This window comes from Phodopus roborovskii, unplaced genomic scaffold (assembly GCF_943737965.1).
Source record: "Phodopus roborovskii unplaced genomic scaffold, PHOROB, whole genome shotgun sequence".
Lineage (NCBI taxonomy): Eukaryota > Metazoa > Chordata > Mammalia > Rodentia > Cricetidae > Phodopus > Phodopus roborovskii.
This window is the reverse complement of record NW_026126549.1, coordinates 25,976,658-25,997,857: the sequence shown is the minus strand read 5'-3', so window position 1 is coordinate 25,997,857 and position 21,200 is coordinate 25,976,658. Positions and strand designations below refer to the sequence as shown.

General features: G+C 46.4%; 2 protein-coding genes across 2 annotated transcripts in view; both read right to left on the bottom strand.

Moving 5' to 3' along the window:
* Tubb6 (tubulin beta 6 class V) overlaps positions 1-21,200 on the bottom strand; it is a 192,041-nt gene that overhangs the window by 23,234 nt on the left and 147,607 nt on the right. The gene's annotated exons all lie outside the window — the stretch shown is intronic.
* Cidea (cell death inducing DFFA like effector a) lies at positions 1,308-19,354 on the bottom strand. The gene is made up of 5 exons (XM_051201196.1): positions 19,023-19,354; positions 8,443-8,605; positions 7,837-7,983; positions 2,649-2,830; positions 1,308-1,679 (listed from the first exon to the last, which is right to left on the bottom strand). Exons 1-5 carry the CDS (start codon positions 19,352-19,354, stop codon positions 1,538-1,540), a joined length of 966 nt encoding a protein of 321 aa, XP_051057153.1. The 3' UTR covers positions 1,308-1,537.

Genomic DNA, 21,200 nt, shown 5'->3' with positions numbered 1-21,200 from the left:
AGTGACAAACAGATCCCTCACAGGTGCTTTGAGGGTCTATGGCCAACTGAACATCGGCTAGAACCCAGAGCCAACTTGGCCTTTGCTTTGGCCAGTGCTAGGCAGAGCTTGGCTTCTGCCCACAAGCCTTGTCTTGGCACCATGGCAGCACTGACCTCCAACCCAAGTTTCAACAGTTTTGTTTCTTTTTAAAAATCAAGGCTGAACCTACCCATTCCCCCCAAGGCTCCTTGTGTAGATCCTAAAGCTTTGGGGCCTTTGGGGCCCCTTAAAAGCCTTGGAGGGCAGGGGCAGGGCAGGGCAGGGCAGGGGCAGGGCAGGGCAGGGCAGGGCAGGGCAGGGGCAGGGGAAGATGTCTCAGTCAGTGAGCGCTTGCTGAACAAACTTGCAGACCTAATCTGGATGCTTTACAATCAGTGGTTCTCAACCTGTGGGTCACATAGCAGATATCCTTCATATCAGATATTTATATTATGATTCATAACAGTAGCAACTGTATAGTTTTGAAGTAGCAATGAAATAATTTTATGGCTGGAGGTCACCACGACCTGAGGAACTGCATGAGGAAGGCTGAGAACTGCTGGTTTACATGTAGCATGGATCTACAATCCTGGCACTCCCACAGCCAGAGGGAGGAGGAGGCAGGAGACTCCCAGAAGCTTGTGTTAGTCTGGCTTGTGCAATTTTCCAAACAGGGTAGAAGGTGAGGACGGACCCCCAGGTTGTCTTCTGTCCTCCACACGTGTGCCATGGTGCACAAGTTCCTGCACTCACAGATATGAACGTGTACACATACATATAGGCACACATATACAGAGACGTTCATGCATGCACACGCGCACACACACACCCTTAAGAGGAAAATATCCTTTTGAAGGAAAAACTAAACCAAATAAAACCGTGGCTTAAGTGACAGATCATTCTTTTTGCAGTGAGTACTGATAAAGATTAAACAGCAATGGGGCTGGAGCATGGCTCAGGGGTTAGGAGCACCAGCTGCTTTTCCCGAGGACCCAGGGTCCATCCTAAGCACCCACATGGAGGCTCACAACCGTCTGTAACTCATCTGGAGACCTTCTTCTGGCCTTCTGGGGCATTGTGTGCACATGATGCCTAGACATATAATAGGCACCCCCCCCCACATGCCACCACTACCACAAGACAATACAATAAAATTGAAAAGAAAGATTTAACAATAGTGGTATCTGTCTTTCCATCATCTCTAGCTCTAGTTTTTGTCCTGCCTGAAAGTGTGGTCACCTCCAAAGAGGCAAACTGTGTGCAAGGAAGGGCAGCGTGTACTAAAGTGACTCTTGTGATTGCTTTATTACAGTAGGCAAGGATCCACACAGTCTAATTCATGTGCATGCTGCTCCCAGACACTGTGCTGTTAGTCCTGTCTGAAGACCCCAGAAAGGCCCCTCTGTGGTCCCTCTCCCCTGCAGGAACTTGCTTTCCCAGGCATCCCAGAGCCCAAAGACAAAGGTAGTAAATCTACAAGAAAGGTATGCACCTGGGCTCTGGAGCTATGACTGGTTTACTTGAACCAGCCCTTGGCGTTAGACTTGGGCGATGGCTGCTCTTCAGTATCGGCCAGTACTCGGAGCATGTATGTGCCGGCGTGGACCAGGAACTGTCCTGCGACCTGGGCAGCATAGGACATGAATCGAAGCAGACTCCTGAAACAGAATGAGATGAAAACACATCAGGCTTGGGGTGCTGGCCTAGCCAGAGTTGGAAGGGTGGGAATGCCTCACCCCACCTCACAATTACTAAGCTCTAAGGAAGTAGCAATGATGCTTGAGCTGTGGTATCCATGGAATGCCACTTTCAGGGCACACAACGTCTGAATGCTCCCTGGTAGGCTGCCAGTACTATCCAGGTCCAGGGCCACATATTGAGGTACACAGCCCTCAAAGCCACTTTGTTAAGAGCCTGCCTAAGGGGGAACTCAAGAGCCCCACAGAGCCTCTGTTGATTCTGAGGGCATGTGCGTGCTCTAAGATGGTTCTAGCAGCCTGGGCGGGTGTGTTGGGCTTGCTGAGGAAAGCTGTAGACAAAAACTGGAATTATGATCCTGTGGAGGGTAGGGGAGCTGGAGGAGTCCAGCATGCTCTTCACAGTGCAGGCACATTGCCCTGCCGTAGCCTCTCAAGCCCCAAGACTACACTAGTGTTATTTCAGACCAAATTAAACAGAAAGTGTTCCCTCCAGTTCTTAGTCTCTTCCTGGCCCCAGAAGTTTTCACTCCTAAGTCCCTAACATCCAGGCTAGATTTCATGGCATGCATGTGTGTATGTGTGTGTGTGTGTGTGTGTGTGTGTGCATACATGTGTGTACACATGGGTGTTGCATGTGTGCGTGTGTGCATTCATGTGTGCATGCTGCTGGATATTGAATCTAGGACTTCTAACATGCCAAGCAAGTGCTCTACCCCTGGACTATATCCCCAGCTGGATTTTAGCTTTCTAATATAAGTCTGTGGTCTAAGATTTAAACTGAAGACTACTGCATCAGAGCACATCTGATGTCAAGAGAGGATCCAGCCAGGCTTTGTTATTGGGCCCCGGCACAGAAGACAAGAAGGGAGGAGCCATCTGTGCCATACCTGGGTGTTTCCAGATACCCCTGGATACAGATACTGTTACCTTAACATGGCCTTGGCACTTGTGCATCGGATATCATAGGACACCGAGTACATCTCATACATGGTGGCCTTGATGTTGAGGCAGCCGAGGAAGTCCTTGGGATTCAGCCTGTATAGGTCGAAGGTAACTCTTGCTATTCCTGATTTCTTTGGTTGCTTGTAGACTGGGACATACTTACTGCCCTAGAGAATGAAGAAAGGGATAGGCTTAGGATGGACACTGGTCAAGACAGTCAAACCACACAACTCTGGGGTTATTGCCAAAGTCAGAGTCTCCTAAATGTTAGCTGTAATTATTCCAGTCATATTTACATCAGGCCATCATGTTATAGTACAACCATGACTAAATATGTACTCTTCCCTCATCAACTTCCAGTTTAGTGACTCAGGATGAGTCTGCTTTGATTTTAAAACTCAGCATGTGATGGACAGAGGGGTCAGGGTGCTGCCTTAGGGTGCTCAGGCTTGCTTGCTTGCTTGGAGCCCTTAAGCTACCCCTCGAGTATCTGAGGACATGGTCAGCCTCTTCTTGTAGCTGTCCCAAAGCCAGAGAGAAGCAGGAAGCACTATTTCTGTTTCATTTCAATAAGGAGATCTGTTGATGGAAAATGCTGGAACTCTGAGACTCGAGGAATGAGTGGAACAGGCCTCTCTCCGAGTGTCTCCTATTTTCCAGGAATTGCCTAGGAGGAGAGGTGACCATGTGGGAACACTAACCACTTATAGACTCACTCTGTCCACCAGGGACATCAGGTGACCCTTCCGGTTAGGAGGGACACATTTCTAGGTTTGTAGATAGCTCTACAGTAGACTCTGAGAGAACAAAGAAGTCCCAAGATGCAAATGGGATGTGGCTGAGCAATAGAGAACTTGCCTAGCCTAGCAAGTTCTGGGTTCAGCACCCTCTCCAGTCCTGGGGGTGGGGGTGGGAAGCCAGTCCTGGCTCATGAGCTGCTTTGCTAAGTGTCTTTTTGGCTACACACCGGTCCACTGTATGCTGGATCAAGCCAAGATGATGCAAGAGTCCCCATGCCTCAGGGACTTTTGGAGTTGGGAGTACTTGAAAACTGACTGTTACAGAGTGAAAATGATCAAATACATTTGAAATATTTGAAATTTAAACATAAATTCTCCTAAAAGTGTGCCAGCCCTTCTTGCTGAAGCCACTGCTGGTGTCCTTCTCTTCCTACTACCCAGATCACAAATGACAAGTGATTCTGGCTGTCACCCAGTGCACCGCTGTATACCAGCTATCCACAATTTGAAGAGGAAGCACCATTTTAAAATCCATGTCTGAGCTGGACACAGAGGTACTTGTCATTATTCCTAACACTTTCTAGGCCGAGGCAGCTAGATCTCTGTGAATTTGAGGCCAGCCTGCTCTATATAGCAGGTTTCAGGACAGCCAGGGCTATGCAGAGACCCTTTCTCAAAACAGACAAACAAGTTTGACTAAATCTATCACCTCCCCAGCTTTTCAGCATCTCGCACTGATTTCTGAAGTTTGTGTGACTCTCCCTACAGAATGCCTTTAGTCTCTGTGCTAAGCCAAGATGCCCTCACAATGCTAAGTGCAGGGCTCACATCAGGGCATGCAGGTTCTATAAGCTTCAGGAAAGGAAGGGCTCGACTGGACCCTGTCTTCTTCCAGAGTGCCAGGGAACATCTCTTGGGGTTTGGGGGCCTTTAGATTGAGCAAGGGAGACATCTGGTGGCTATTTTTTGCTCCAGTCCAAATGGGCCTCAGGATAACCTTCCTGAGGTAAGGTGGCCATCTGTACTCTGAGGGGAAGTCACCATCTCTACCTTACAGGAAAGTGGCTGAGACATTAAGCAGAGCTTAATTCTGAGGACTCCAGAATCTTTGACAGGGCTCAGTGACAGGGCATGAACTGTGCATATCTGTGAGGGGCTGGGTTCTATCCTTAGCACCCTCCCCCACTAAAAAAACCAACCCTCAAACCAACCCAGTATTTCAGCAGCCTGGTTCTAGGGGACTCAACATTATCTAAGGGTACCAAGCACACCCATGATGCACATATGATAAACCAGCCTCCATCTTGCACTTGGAAACCACCTTATAGCAAAGTCAAACTGGGTTTGTTTCTGTTTATGATCAAATTTGTGGGTTTTTTCAAGGACTGAGTTATGCCCGTATCTGTAACCGAAACTACAAATGATTCTGTACTGCCTTTTCCAGGAAACGGCAACTTGTTGTGCTTATGTTATATGACTGTAACCTCAAATATTTGCCTACCAAGTCCCCCCCTTGGAAAACCCCTGCTCCTGAGTTATAAAAGCCTTATCTTCCCTACAACCATTGCTGATCTCTTGAGCCCCCCCACCTTAGGAGGAGGCAGCCTGAGTACACGAATGAATAAAAGTTGCTTTAATTTGGCCATGATTCAGGGTGGTAGCCTTTCTCCTGGTGTCTGTAGAATTAACACATACATTCATACATACATGCAGGCAAGACACATACATATAAAATAATCTTAAAAATTACGAGGTACTCATGTGCTTTTGTACATATATATGTAATAATAAGACCGAACAAAACATTATCTACTCCAGAGGCCCTGTGAGTCTCTTCTGGTTATTCCACAGCTGGAAGCCACCTTGGCTGTGCATCTTTCCCATGAACACAATATTGTTAATTTTGTATCGTTTTCAGTTATCTAGAGATGGTTTAATGCAGAGGTTCTCACGGTGTAGTCTGGAGATGGAGCATTAGGCTTAAGATCTCTCCTGGGTTAAAACTATTTTTACAGTAAATGTTAAAGGCAATTATTCTCCATTCTCCTAAGTCCTGGTTTTTCACAGCACATTTGGGGAAAATATATAGCTTAATGGATCGATATTTTCTTTTGTCCTTTTTACTTTTCTGCTGTTTTTCTTTTGGTGCATGTGAAGTACACCCATCACAAAGCTATACCTCTGTTCCAAGTCAGTATTTTCCAAAGTATTGAAATATGATGTTCCAAGACCACTGTGATGAAAGAGCCTTTCAAAATGTAAGACAGACTGAGGTACTCAGTGGAGCAGTGACCAGCGCCATCGGGGCTGCTTAGTGTCTCCTATTCTCCACTGCACTTGAGTTTTGTGGAACCGGCAATTAGACTCTTGGTGCATTATCAAAGCAGTGTATTCTCAGCAGTATGCTTAGACCATCAGCTTAGACCCTCCGTTCCTCTCCAACTACACATCTGCAGCCAGGCCAGATTTCCTTCACAGTGCCACCCAAAAGGGGATAGCAGAGTGAACGCAGATGTATGTCTGAGAGTTATTTATAGTATGTGTGTGCATGTGCATATGTATGGGAATGAGTGTCCGTGTGTATGAATGTGCTCTTACTCAGAGGTCAGAAGAGGCACCCTTTGGAATTGGATCTACAGATGGTTGTGAACCACCATTTGGGTGCTAAGAACTTAATCTGAGTCCCCTGCAAGAGAAGCAAATGCTCTAATTGCCAAATCTCTCCAGCTTCATACCTGAGAATTCAAGTGTCTTCCATACATTAAAGAGCTTTGCAAAAATATAAAAATATAATTCCTTGCTTTTGTTTTTGAGAGTGGTCATTTAAGAAAATATTTTCTTCTTCTTCTTCTTCTTCTTCTTCTTCTTCTTCTTCTTCTTTTTTTTTTTTTTTTTTTTTTTTTAAGACAGAATTTCTTTGTGGCCTGGCTGTCCTGGAACTCGCTCTGTAAACCAGGCTGGCTTTGAACTCACAGAGACAGATCAGCCTGCCTCTGTATCTGGAGTGCTAGGATTAAAGGTGTGGGCTACCACTACCTGTCAAAAAAATATTTTCTTGTTAAAATATATAGTTCAAGCTAACCTTTACTTAGTTACTACTAATTGATACAATACCTATCTTTTAATTTCTCAATTTTAATTTTGGCTATTGGAAACATCTTTATGTATGGCTTATAGTTTCTCAACTTGGCACAAATGACAATTGTTTCAAAGGCTGTGCATTGCAGTTTCCATATTAGACAGTAACAGCTGTGTCCTCTGCCCCAGATTATCATTCTAAACTGTCTCCAGATATTACTCCATGGCTCCTAAGGGCAAAATATCCCCAGGTAAGAAAGAAACTTTGATTGACAGGTATTTGTTGACTGTACTGATGTAACCCATGCTAACAAAAGGTACTTGGAGTCTTCATTACTTTTCATAAATCCTGGGATGAAAAAGCTTGAAGGCAGGTTGCCTAATGCACTGTTCTCACTCACACAGTCATGGAATTTATTCAGACAAAGCCTTGTAGCTGCGTTTCATCAGTAAGTGTGCAGTAGCATGTCTACTTATGCGAGCTGAAATGGGCATGCAGTGATGGCTGGATGTACATCTCCACCCTACTGTGACAGACATGTGGTTTGTGGCCACCATTTACCTTCACTCACAAGAGGGGCACTCCAGGTCTGATATACATCTGCTATATAGTGCTAGTGTTTTCTAGGGTCATCAGGCATGGATCTGTGTTCTTAGGCCCCAGACTGTGTTTTAACTCTGTTGTTTTAAATGTCAGTTTGTAGGAGAGGAAGAAGACTTATCCCATGTCTTAAAAGTGGAAACAGAAGATCATGGGGCTCGCTTTTCTTCTTTGCTTGCTGCACTCTCTGACTCTGGTGTATATGGCTTTGCTGTCCTGCTTGCTTCTGCAAGGGTGTGCTGCCTCGGCGAAAAGGCAGAATCGATGGCGGACTGGACCCTCCCAAATGGTGACAAAATAAATCTTCCTTCTAATTGTCTCAAGTATTTTATTAAAATGACAGAAGGCTGATGAGTGCATGGGCACACACACACACACACACACACACACACAGAGAGAGAGAGAGAGAGAGAGAGAGAGAGAGAGAGAGAACCTGGCCATGCCGGCTTGCCCAACTTCCTAAGAATTAAGTTAGTCAACTTAGTTACAAGGTCAGATCTGCTGACCTGCCTTAGCCAGGTCATCGGCCAAAGCTTATGCTTCAAAATGATTTGTTTTGAATAATATAACCTAAATTCAGAGACATTGAATTTTCTAGAAACACTCAAGAACCTTTTTGAGGTTGTAGCTGTAGCTAGGAGGTGAGTACATGAGTATATATGGCCAGGACATGGCTCAGTCACCACTAAACTAGACAGTGCACCTGTAGGTAGAACCCACCTGGTTGTTGTTTTCATTGCAAGGCTATACTTACTGGTGTCCATTTCTGTCCCTTTTCCAAGATCATGAAATGTGTGTTGTCCCTCAAGGTCTGAAAGAACTCTTCTGTGTCCACCACTGTACCATCCTCCTCCAGTACAAGTGTAACCAGGCCAGCCGTGATGACTAGGACATCCAGAGTCTAGGTTTGCAAGGAAGCAGAGGAACAGGGTGATGTGAACTATTCTCATGGGACCATCAGTGACATTTATGTTAGGGTTTCAGGAGGACTGGCTCTCTCTCTCTCTCTCTCTCTCTCTCTCTCTCTCTCTCTCTCTCTCTCTCTCTCTCCCTTCCCCCCTCCTCTTTTCCCTCCCTTTCTTTCTTTGAGACAGGCTCTCTTCAAGTAGTTCTGACTGTCCTTGAACTTGCCACGTAGATCAGGCTGGCCTCCAACTCAGAGATCTTCCCGCTCCTTCCTCTGGAGTGCTGGGGTTGAAGGGGTGTACCCTTCCTCTGGAGTGCTGGGGAAGGGGTGCATCCACTATCACTACCCAGCAGATATGCTGTCTTGCTTGGCTACTGCGCCTTGACATTGGCTTAGTGCCCTGGGTCTGGACCCTGAGCTCGCAGAGGGCACTTGAGGCTGTGACCACAGTACCTTGCTGATAAGCTCCTGCAGGCTGCTGGCCATCACCCCACGCCGGCTGCTTCGGTCATGGTTTGACACCCTAAAAGGGCGAGCTGGATGCATGAGGGGCATCAGCAGAGCCTTCTTAGTCTGCAGTCCCATGAATGTCAGGGGCCTAAGAAGAAAGCACAACCTTCAGACAAGGTTTTCTTGTTCTAGTTTTTTTTTTTTTAAAGTGTAATTTATTTATTTATTTATTTTATTTTTTGATTTTTTTAAATTTTATTTTATGTATATGAGTGCTCTGCTTGTATACCTGCATGCCAGTAGGGGGCATCAGATCCTATTACAGATGGTTGTGAGTCATCATGTGGGTTCTGGTCTTAAACTCTGAGCCATCACTCCAGCCCCAGACAGAGGTTTTTAAGAAGGGCTTGAGACAGAAGCAACTAATTCAGTTTTAATATTTGCATCTAAAAGAAACACACTGCCTGGGAATTACCAAATGTCACACACATCCATACCTACAAGGGGCAAGCAAGTAACACATCAACTTAGCACATCCAGGCCTACCCTGGGGTTAGTCCTCAGCCCCTCTCCAAGTTATATTCTGCAAATATGGGTTCAAAAAATTTTAATTTATTTGTTATACGTGCATGAGTGTTTGCCTGCATGCGTATGTATATAGTACATGTGTGCCTGGTATCTGTGGGATTTAGATGAGAGCGTTGGATCCCTTGGAACTGGAGTTACAGGTGGTTGGGAACCACTATGTAGGTGTTGAGAAGAAAATCTGGGTCCATTGCAAGAGCAATGTGTACTCTTAACCACTAAGCCATCTCTCCAGCCTCCAAATATATACTTAATTTTCTTATTATTAATTTGTATGTACCTGCATGTACACATGTGTGTGGGGGGTACACATGCTGCAGTGTGTGAGTGGAGGTCAGAGGGCAACTTCATGGAGGTGGGCCTCAACTTTCACTTTTTCGTGGGTTTGGGGGATCAAATACAGGTTGCAAGCTTGTGAAGCAGGAGTCTTATCCACTGAGCCATCAAGAAAATGATTTCTAGTGACTACAAAGTAGTTAAGCCAGTTTAGACAGTTGGTATATACAGAAAACCAAACAGGTACATGTTTATATAATACTGGCCCAGGAATTAATTTAAAAGCCAAATACTGGTCAAGGTGGCAGTCAGTTCAGGATTTTAGTTTGTTTTGTTTTTAGTGTAGGGGCTGGAATTCCAGGCTGTGTGCTTGCTAGGCAAGTGTCCTGCCACTGAGCTGACTCCCAGGACCTCAAGCAAGGTTTTGGGGTCAGGATAAACAGAACCACCTTTATAAATGTCTTGGAAGAACAGAGAGGGAAAACTCGAGATCCCGAGTCATGTGAAAACTTGTATGTAGTTTTAATTCTTTGGAAAATGTGGGATTATACTCCTTCCACTAAGCCAGGTTACAGCATGTAAAACAGCATGCACTTGGGGATATTCTTCTCACATGTGATAAATATTAGTTGATATTCTCTTTCCTAAGCAAAGCCTAAGTGATAGACTGGAACAGAGGCAGAGCTTTACTAATGATATTTTAAACAATGTACACAAAACCATACCAACATGGACCAGGGAAGGAATTACAGCAACACCAAAACATTTTCTGAGGAAAACAACCCAATCCTCCATTATTCAATTTTTGTTTGTGGGAAACTACAAAAAAAAAGTAGTGTGGGGGATTAGTGAGAAAGAGCGAAGATGACTACTCTTTCAGTAGTTACTCAGGAAAAATAAATTTTGTTCTATTTGACCTTAGTATTTATTTAAACTTTCTAAGTTTGATGGGATTGTTTCTGTCTTTGTTGCTTTGAGTCAGGGTCTCCTGTAGCCAAGGTCAGCCTTCACCTCTCTATGCACCAGGGGAAGTCCTTGAGCCTCTGATTCAGCCCCCAGGCACCCATCAGCACCCTTCACAGGTCAGCCAGGTGCTGTAAGTTATGTATAAGTCAACACAGGGTGTTCAGGTCGCTCTGAAATAATTAAAACTGCCTCTGACATACCACTACAGGTTCTGAAACAACAAGCAGGGCTGTATTTAACAAACTGGGGAGTGAAGCATTCAGATACTACCCATGCTAGGCCATGGTGGCACACGCCTTTAGTCCCAGTACTCGGTGGCAGAGGCAGGTGGATCTCTGTGAGTTCAAGGCCAGCCTGGTCTACAGAGTGAATTCCAGGACAGCCAGAGCTGTAACATAGAGAAACCCTATCTTGGAAAACAAAAAAAAAAAAAAAAAAAAAAAAAAGACACTACCTAAAATTACGACGTCTTGGTGACAGGTGTGCTGTTGACCATCAGTTGTTAAGCCTATGTGGAGACCAGGTGAGCAATACATAAGGAACTTTAACCCAGGCCTATGGGCTCTTTTCACTTAGCAGCAGACCCATAAGGACCTTATTCCAAGGACCTGGAGAGATGGCCCAGAGGTTAAGAGCACCAGCTGCTCTTTTGGAGGACCTGGTTTTGAATCTCAACACCCACATTGTGGTTCACAACAGTAACTCCAGTTCCAGGGGATCTTCTGCTCTCTTCCGGCATCTGTGGGCATTGCATGCATGTGCTACACACACACACACACACACACACACACACACACACACACACACACAATGTGTATGTATAGATAAAAATACTCATGCACATAAAATAAAAAGTAAATGCATCGTTTAAATAAAACAAAGTAAAAAAAACTGTCAGGTTAAGTTATGTTGCTATCTGGGTTGACAAGTCTCAGGAAATTCAGAAAAGGGAGGCCTGGCTGCCAATGCCCGCCACTCACAACTTCCCGTCCTCTTTTCTCCCCCTCCCTGTCTCCCTCCTACGGCTCCATCAACAGATTGGCACTCTGGAAGCAGACCTAGATTGTTAGCAACGATTTGGTATGAAGTATACACAACCAGCATCATCAGGACTCCAAACTGCTTGCCTCTGAGCACCTGCCACGGCAATTCTTCAACAACACCAACTACTGTCAGTACACATCACACCCCATTTCTCAGGTGAGAAGACGGAGGCCCAACATGGTTTCTCAACATCATCGGGAGTGATAAAGGTAAGCAATGGGATGGGATGTGGTATCTGCCCCGAGCCAAATTTTTCTACTGGGTGGTTGAACTTGAGACCACAAACAAGCAATGGCAGCTTAAAATAAAAGTTGTTTATCATCATCATTATTATTACTTCATTTGGTTTTCGGGGGAGGGGTTTTGAGACAAGATTTCTTTGTGTAGCCCTGGCTGGCCTCTTATATCTTGAACTACTTTTCTATTCTTTTTTAATAATTTAATTTTTATTTTATGTGCATTGGTGTTTTGCCTGTGTGTATGTCTGTCTGAGGGTGATGAAAGTCCTGGAACTGGAGTTACAGACAGTTGTGAGCTGCCATATGGGTGCTGGGAATTGAACCTGGATCCTCTGGAAGAGCAGTCGGTGCTCTTAATTGCTGATCAATCTCTGTGGCCCCATTCATTTTTTATTTATTTTTTGAGACAGGGTCTCTGTATGCAGTCCTGGCTGTCCTGGAATTTGCTTTGTAGACTAGGCTGGCCTCGAACTCACTTTGCCTGCCTCTGCCTCCTGAGTCATGTACCCCAGTACCTGGTCTGTTTTTATTATTTTTAATTAGGTTCAGGACTGCATGTTGGCATGTGGGTGTGTGCATGTGCGTGCAGATGCCCACGGAGGCTGGAGGCTCAAATGCTCCGGGGCTGAAATTGCAGTTGGTTGTAAGCCTCCAGATGTGGTTGCTGAGAACTGAACTCAGGTCCTTTGTAAGAGTAGCAAGTGCTCTTAACCCTGGAGCTCTCCCTCCAGCCCCAAGCTCAGCAGATTTGCATTCAGATGCTCAATTCCTTCCTCTTTCAGGTATACAAAGTGGCTGAACAATTTGTTTCCTGGGGGACTGTGCTGAGGGGGATGAGATAGACCAGGGAGGTCCCTGACCTGGGTCCCCCATTGGAATGACATTGGAACCTGACCTAGATGGGTCCAGCCAGCACAGACAACAGTGGCCCTGGCATAAGACTCCTGAACTTCTGCCTTGATTGGGAGGAGTTGCACCAGGTTTCTGTTACACAACCCAAAGAACAAGATGTTCACATATGGCTGAGCTTAAATGCTAGGTCAGAACCCATGCAATGCTGTCACACTTGCTGACTTGGAAGGCAGGGCTTGGGGACCAGCTACCTTTATGCTTCCCATAGCTTTGAGAACCCTAGCTGTGCTCTCGACCTACTCGTGCTGTGAAACTTTAACCAGCTGGTTGAGTTCTCTTGAGGAAGAGAGACAGAATCACCCTGATTCAGACGCCTATGTGCTACAATTGCAGGCCTGTGTCACCATACCTGACGCTCTGTTTTATCACTGTGGGATCTGTTCCATCTGATTCTATCCCTCCCGAAGGAGACAGACCCTCCCCGTGGAGGCAAATCCATCTCCTACTGAGTAAGAGGCCATTGCTATTATCCATGAGGCCTCTGGAAGCTGCTCACAGAGTCCAGGGTCTGCCGGGGCATTTCCCTCCCACCTCCACTGAGTGCCATTTACCTGCCAAGTCAAAAGCATGGCAGGACAAAGCCAAAAGAACAGGGCCATGTTTTCAAATGCCTGGTGTGATCACCAGCAGGAGAAGGCACATCTCTGACCTAGTTCCCTGGGCCCCAGGAAAAAAGACAGTGCATCTCCCCCAAGCACCCTCTACACTCTCTTAGTAATCTGACCCAGCTGAAGAGCTCAGAAGTACCATTGTCTTTTCCCATCTGACAAGATGAGGGCTGGCAATCACCTTGCCCTCGATGCCTCTACCTGCCCTCAAGGAAGCCCTTTTGGCTAGGAAAGGACAGTGGATCTTTTGTTCTTAGCCTATTTCCTAACCAAGAACGGGCTCATTGCCAGAGATAAGTCTCATGGACCGACCACACACACACACACACACACACACACACACCAAATCCTACCATTCTGTCAAGGGTGAGTGCCATAATGCGTCAAATTTTAGAATAGCAGGCTTAGCTGGCACAACAAATAATAAAACCTTGCAGATCCTGTGACCTAACCTAGTCTAACCTGTGAGCCTAGGTCCCAAAGGAAGACCCTGTTTCAATCCCCTCCCAAGTCTGTCAAATCAAGACTATCTTATAAGACAAGAAGGGGTTAAAACGAACTCTTATGTACACCAAACCTGCTTCATAAACATGTATGAGTACCGACTGCTCCAACTAAATGATCAGTTGGGCCAAGCTGCTAAATGAACAGGGCAAGGTGTTAATGAACAGGGTGTAACTCCTACTCACTTTGCCCCATAGGAAAGACAGAATGCTTTACATCCATCCAGTCATGGGCACATGCTGAAAGTGGGATTCCTATTTCCACCCCCATACCCCCACCCCCACCAATATTCTGACTTGTCAAAGACAGACTGCCTGAAGGTTTAGGTTGTGGCTTAGTTAACAGAGTACAAGGCCCTGGGTCTAGTCTTCCTTCCTTGATGACTCCCCAAAAGCAAACCAGCAAGACCACTAAGAAACCTCAGAATTCTGCTTTCTACCACCTCAGTGGAGAAAACTTTTGCTCCTGACTTCCTTGGAAAATGGGTGCAGACAGTTCCATGAAACAGGAAGGGAAATAACTCATTGAAGGAAAAATAATAAGGAAACAGGGTATTTAAGGAAGTAGGTTGTTCAGTGGAAATCAAGATAATAGTAGAAATCAGACTTCATAGAACATTCTAGAAAACTGTCAAACATCAGCTCTCCCAGAAAAGCAGGTCACAGGGGAGCTTTGCATTCTTCCCTGAGGGAACTTATCAAAATAAGTGACACAAAGCCAGAGACAGTCCATGTGGACTTTTCTGCAATAGGATGACTAACCATCCCCACATACATATATCTACACACCAGAGGGAAAAAGCCCCAAAACAAGATCAAAATCCCCACACTTCAACATCAAGGCCATGACTACTTGGGACCTCATCTTAGTGACCTACATGTCTTACACAGGAACCTCACTCCCATGATCTAATGTACCTGAAGAAGACTAGTCTCAAGGGGAAATAAAGCATATGTTGTAAAATTTATTGTCTTCCAAGATAATGAAATAAATGTTCACCAGATTGAAGGGCCCACAAGATGACTAAGTAACTTCTCCATAACTACTATGACAGACTTCTGTTCCCTCTCAGACACCCGGGAGCTGGCCTGCAGCTTATGTGTAGTGTATTTCAATCAATCCCCTCTGTCCTTTGTACCTTTGGCAAATTTTTTAACCATCTGAACCACTGGACTTGCCTGCCATTCCACATGGAACCTCCCAAAGTCTATAAAATTTTTTCTTTGAAAACCTCCTACAGGCTGATATTTATCCTGAAAGTGCTGGGGGGAGAGGCCCTGGAACTGGAACTAGGTCTTGGAGAGAAAGGCAGTTGTCTCTCAGTATCCACAGGGATAGGTTCCAGGAGCCCCAGTATCCCCAAATCCACAGATGCTCAAGCCCCTTTATACAAGATGTAGGAACCTTCACACATACCAAACACAATGTAAATCGCTGCTTTACTCTATAACAGAGCAGGAAAGGAACAGACCAAGTGTGCACAGGTGCAACTAGAAAATACAGCTGTTTTCAAGAGCCAGAGGTGGTGCACACCTGCACCTTCAGTAGCTGAAGGGGCAGAAGCAGGCAGATCACAAGTTAGAGACCAGCCTGGGCCATACAGGGAAATCTAGTCTTAGCATCAAGATTACCCCTTCTCCAAACAAAAATCAATCAATCAATCAGCTAGTTTCCCCCCTTGAGGTTCACTGAATCTTTGGAGGCAGATGCCATGGGTGTAGAGGCTGGCGGTATTATGGTTTTACTAGTGATAGAAGCTATTCAGAGATCAGCCATAGCTGCTGTGTGTTTCACTGTTATCCAGAAAATGAGGAATGCATACAAGGGAACTAAAGAGCAGAACTTCATCAGTCAAAACCCAGAGGGGCAAGAATATATGAGAACATTAAGGGAGGCGAGGATTGGGAAGTGCCCATTTGGATGGACACATTTGCCTGAGAACCTGTAACAGTGGCCATGCCCCTTGGTTACAGAGGTGGATGTGACCCGATAAAGGGAGAGGATGGGAAATCAAGGGCACCTTCAGGTCCCTTGTTGCTTCTGTGTAAGTTCTTTCCCCAGTAAAACACCATCAATTATTCTACTAGGTCTGGTTAACTCATTACTACCCGCCTATCCCCATTAGACTTAGCAAGGAGTCTATGCACTGTGGGGCAGCATCCAAGGTCAGCAGGGCCCAATGGCAAGTGTCAGCAAATTAGGCTTCTCATCACAAATCTCCCACATGGCTCCCTGTAGGTAGCACACACAGTTGGAAAATGCCTGCCCAGAAGTCTGAACATAGGTGGCTTGACCCTTGTCTATTTTCAGCAACCTAACAGAATGCTTCGTACAAAAGGTCTTTGAACGTTTTGCAACATTATTCTAAAAAGAGGTTTGGTTCCAGAAACAGAAATCTGGGAGCATTGCTTGTAGCAAACTTGTTATCTTTCTAATGACACCAGTGACATCAGCCTAGATTCTGAACTGGAAGAGCAGCTGTACAAAACCAAGTCCCTTATAAAGGGGAAGATACTCTATTTTTTTTCTTCTTAAAGATTTGTTTATGTACACAGTGTTCTGCTTGAATGTATACCTGCAGGCCAGAAGAGGGCGCCAGAGCCCATTATGGATGGTTGTGAGCCAACATCTGGTTGCTGGGAATTGAACTCAGGACCTCTGGAAAAGCAGCCTTTGCTCTTAATTATTGAACCATCTCTCCAGCCCTCTAATTCTTTTTTGAGTGATGCTGGAGATGGAGCCCATGCTTTCAGACTTGCTAGGCACTTACTGTACCACTGACAGCACCCAGCCACAGAAGATCTACATAATTACAAATGCTCCTGTTGCCCTAACAGAATAAATATCAGCTTTGTAACAACTTCAGAGTTTGGCCAAAGTAGATTGTGTCTGTGATAATAAACACTTACAAATATCCAGAGTTTTGCGAGAAGATTCCAGGCCTCTTTCCTTATTACCACAGTCTCCATTAGTTACAACATGTCAACAAGCTCTTTAAGAATGTGCCATTAGGGACTGAAGAGATGACTGGGCAGTTAAGAGTACACACTGCTCTTTAGAAGGAGTTCCCAGCACCCACATCAGGTGGGCTCACAACTATTTGTCACTCCAGCTGCAGGGGCTCCCAAACATCTCTAGTCTTCTTCAGGCATCCACACACTTAATAGTGCATACATAGGCACACAAATAAAATTTAAAAAAATCGTTCAAGAATTTGTACTTTGTGTGAACATGGTGTGTGTACACATATCTGTGAGCACACACACAGGCTGAAGGGGGACACCGGGTATCCTGCTTTATCAGTCTCTCGGCTTTATTCCTTTGACACAGGTCTTTTGCTGAGGCTGGAGCTACGCTGGTGGCCATTGAGGCCCAGCCACTCTCCTCCTGTTTCCCACAGGGCTAGGGTTCTGGGTGCCTGTGAGCATGCCTGACTTTACATCAGGATGCTGGGGTCTCAATCAAGGTCTTCGTGACTTTGCAGCAAGCACTCCTACCCCCAAGCTACTTTTCCTGCTCCACATTTGTTTACAATTAACCCCTCTCTCCCATCTCTGCCCAGGGCTTCCTCCCCACTCTCGGAACTAGTATCTAATTTTTCATAAGGTGTCTATCAATAAAGTTACCTCCCTGGGAGAATCCAGTTATTAACTAATGAATGATAACTACAGTGTAAGTGCTGGGCTGTTTAAACTCACTGAAAGGAAGCAGAAATACAATACCACAAAAAGCAAACAGTGGACCTTGCCTGTGGCTCTTTAGTCTGGACAGGATTTTAAGGGCGGGCGGGGAAGGGGGAAAAAAAAAATCTTTCTCTCCAGCAAGTATTATAGGTTGTTTTCTTCCAGTTTGGGTTGGAATGATGGGTGACGGAGCAGGCTGGTCTGGAAGTGGGTAGATAATTTTGAGATTTGAAGCAAGCCTGTCACTTACAAAAAGGCATGAGCTCCTGGGACTTGCCAGGCTGGAATGGAGGGTGCTATGGATCATATATTCTACAGTGTTTTGATTTTTGGAGTTGTTTCCACCTCACACATGACACCATGAGACATCACCCAGATACATTTTTGACTTCAGCGAACTGTTGCATGGTTAGACACAAGTGTACTACCTTCATGCTTCCTACTCTGAGGACAGCTGGCAACTGCTTAGTTAATACTAACATCCATAAACCTCAGCCCTTGAAGAAAACCACAGAGCCATGGCTCCTGACCTTGAGTTTGAAAGTGTTGGTGAGGGCAGATAACGTGTGAAGGTGGCAAAGAGAAGCCCTGGACCAGTGTGAGCAGAAGGACAAGATGGATGGGCAAAAATAAGGTTTCCCAGAACAAGCAGACACAGGAGTGGAGGAAACTGGGGAAGCTAAAGGGGAGGAGGAGCAGGGCTCCAGGTAGAACTAAGAAATCTGACAAAGAGCTAATCTCACACTGTGAAGTTGCCCCATGATCCTCCAACACATCTGCTGCGGCTGAGGGCTGGTACACAGTGTTATTTGGGAGCCTTTACAAATCCCCCAACCCCTAAAGTCAAGGCGTTTTATTCAGTCCACCAGGAAGCAGGTACCACCCCTGGAGACCAGCCTTTTCATTTAATAGCTACTTTTCAAACCTTTTAAGGGATACACAGTTCCCCTGGTGACCCCATCTCACAAGCTGCTGGAGCACCCACATTTGGCAACTCCATTCTTCCTTACCGAGATTTCTCTGCAAGAGCTCTGTCACCCGAGGAGGGGGTGGGGCAGCGATGTGTTTTTACCAACATGGGCTTCTTCATCATCCCTTGGCAGTACTTTCACCATCTTTAGAGAGTCAAGACTTATTTAACCTGTTATATGGAGTCACTGCCATGCAGCTGGTCCTGACTCTATAGACTAGACAACCAGATGCAGAAGGATTATGAGTTCAAGACCAGCCTGGACTATTCTATTCAGCTAGTTCTAAGCTAGGCTGGACCCTGTATGTCTGCCTTTTTTCCTCTATTTGTTTCTAATTCCTTCTCTCTGTGTGTTGTTCTCTATCTCTATTTCTCTCATCCTCACTGTCTCTCATTCTGTCTCTGTCTCCACATCGTCTCTCTGGGTCTCTGTCTCTTTCTTAGACAGACATACAGAGATATTCAAAAATTCTGTCAGCATTTGGAGATTAACCGAAGGGGAGTGATGCCAGTGACTTGAGCAAGGCCTAGATGTGGGATTGGCTGGGAGCCAAAACTGCCCTTGCAAACCTGGGTGAGCCCAGCCTCCCCTGGGTAGGCAAAGCCCGCACTTACCCAAAGTTCCTAAGCCGGGATTCTTCCCCTCGCCCCCACCCAACTTGGTTCTCAGTCCCAGCACCCAGGAGAAGCTCTGTCGCCCCAGCATTGACACATTGCCAGGGTTTGTAGTAGTCTGTAGGAGCTACAAAAGATGCTGCCGATCCCGCGCGCTCACCACTGTTGTTTCACGGACTACCATGCACCTCGGGAGCGACCCACCGGGCACCTGCGACCCTCTGGGGGAGGGACCTCGGGGCTGCTGGGTGGGAGGCGATGGCTGGCAAGGGTGGGGACAGGCCCTGAGGTATGGACTTGTAGGAGTGCCACAGCCGAGGGAGCAGCTGAGGCCGGGGACGTTGAGGTGTGCGAGGGAGGAGGAGCTCGAGGTTCAAAAGAACGCACGGAGAGAGAGTGACTTGGGTCGCAGGAGGACCCGGGGAGCACAGGAAATGGAGACAAACGGGGTACCCCGGGCGCAGGGCGCACTCGCCTGAAGAAGGCTCCCGCGTAGTCCCTGGCGATCTCCATTGGCGCGGGTCGTTCAGTCGTCCCCAGGCCTGGCTTCTTAAAGCACTGCCCTGTCCGCCCCGCCCCGCAGGGACTTGACCTGAACCGGCCCAGACCTTGGCGACGAGCAGCATTTCTGTGAGCAGCAAACAGTCTGGCTCCCACGCCTGGGTTCCAGGGCCACGCCCCTTCGTGGGCAAACGGTGCCGAGGGCCCTGGAACCCCACGGTTTGGTGGTGTTGGTGACTATTGTCAGTTTGTTTGTCCTTCTCTTCTGGAGGCATCGCTTGACAGTGGGAAAGCAGGTGTGTCTGGGGAGAGCGGAGTGCCGAAACCTCTGTCTTAAAGCTAGAGTCTCCAGCGCCCGACTCTGGCGGCTGGGCGGCAGGCCAGTGACTTCCCGGGGACAGGGGGAAGTTGCCGGGGATACGCAGAAGCATAGCCCGTGGGGTTCTCAGAGGTGCCAAGGCTTCCCTGTGGGTAAGTAGAGGGAGTGGAGGAAGCATCGGATGCCACCATTCATTACTAGAGTTGTAGGTTCGCTTCTGGGAGACGGAAGGAAGGCTCAAAATTGATGAGGCCAGGAGGGGTTTGTGCTCCGCGTCCGGGAGCAGCCGAGTGGATAGGCATGCTCCAGAACTCTGCTACAAAATTGAAAACGACTTTCTTAGGAAGCTGTAAATTCTGGAACAGGGAGTTGCTGGAAGTTCCTTTCTGCTCACCATCGCTGGCCAGGAGCTTGTGTTCCAGGCGTGATCACGAGCCCTCTTCTTCTCTAGATCTCCCTGGAGCAAAGACTGCTCCTTCTTCGTGGGAGTCATCGGTGTCAACAAATCTCACCTGACCAGCAGGAAAATGGAAGCCAAGGGCAATTTCCTGTGAACGCCCTGAGAGAGCTCACAGAGCTTTGGGACTGGACAAAGCCACCTGAGGTCATTAGCTCACCCCTCCCACTGACACCTCACCTAGGAGGCAAGACAATGGGATCAATCCAAATCACCTTTATGAAAATGCCTTACTGTAGAGAAATGCAAACGTCCAGATGCACAGGGTATCGGAGTGAACATGTGATCAGCTAGGTTCAGAGGCCCCAGAGCTCTGATGTCTTTGTTTAAACACCTTCGATTTAAATTCTTAGACTCTGTTCCTCCCTCCCCACACCCTCTGTAGACCCTGCACTTACAAATAGAGATCCTCCTGCCTCTACCTCCTGAGTGCTGTGCTTAAAGGTTGTGTCACCACTCCCAGAAAACTCAAATTTTTCTTTTTTTAATTTTTATTGAGCTATACATTTCCCCCCACTCCCCTTCCCTTATTCCCTCTCCCACCCCCCCCCCTTAGCCCCATGCTCCCAATTTATTCAGGAGATCTTGTCTATCTCCGATTCTTAGGCGGATCCATGTATGCCTCTCTTAACTGTTTTCTTTGTTACCTAGGTTCTCTGGGGTTATGGCTGGTTATCCATATGGCTGGGGTAGGCTGGTTATCCTTTGCTTTATGACTAATATCCACTAACGAGTGAATGAGTATATATTATATTTGTCTTTCTGGATCTGGGTTATCTCACTCAGGATGGCTTTTTCTAGTTCTGCCCATTTGCCTGCAAATTTCAAGATGTCATTTTTTTTTTTTGTTACTGCTGAGTAGTGCTCCATTGTGTAAATATTACCACATTTTCCTTGTCCATTCTTCCAATACTTGCATTTCTTTAAAAAAAAAAAAAAAAAGGTTTTTGTTGTACCAGGTTTGAATAGCCCCAGACCAACCCAAGAAGCTTACAATTCCAATGCAAATACAAAGGTTTCTCTGTATTGTTCAAGCTGGCCATCTTGGATCTCACTCCATGGTGTTGGGGGGGTGGGATGAG

Excerpts from the sequence above, each read along its gene's own strand:
- Cidea (XM_051201196.1), bottom strand. The coding sequence starts at position 19,354 with ATGGAGATCGCCAGGGACTACGCGGGAGCCTTCTTCAGGCGAGTGCGC. Across the intron at positions 8,606-19,022 it reads GGTCGCTCCCGAGGTGCATG|GTTGTGCTTTCTTCTTAGGC; the intron begins GTAGTCCGTGAA and ends CCTTGTCTGAAG. Across the intron at positions 1,680-2,648 it reads AGTGCCAAGGCCATGTTAAG|GAGTCTGCTTCGATTCATGT; the intron begins GTAACAGTATCT and ends ATTCTGTTTCAG.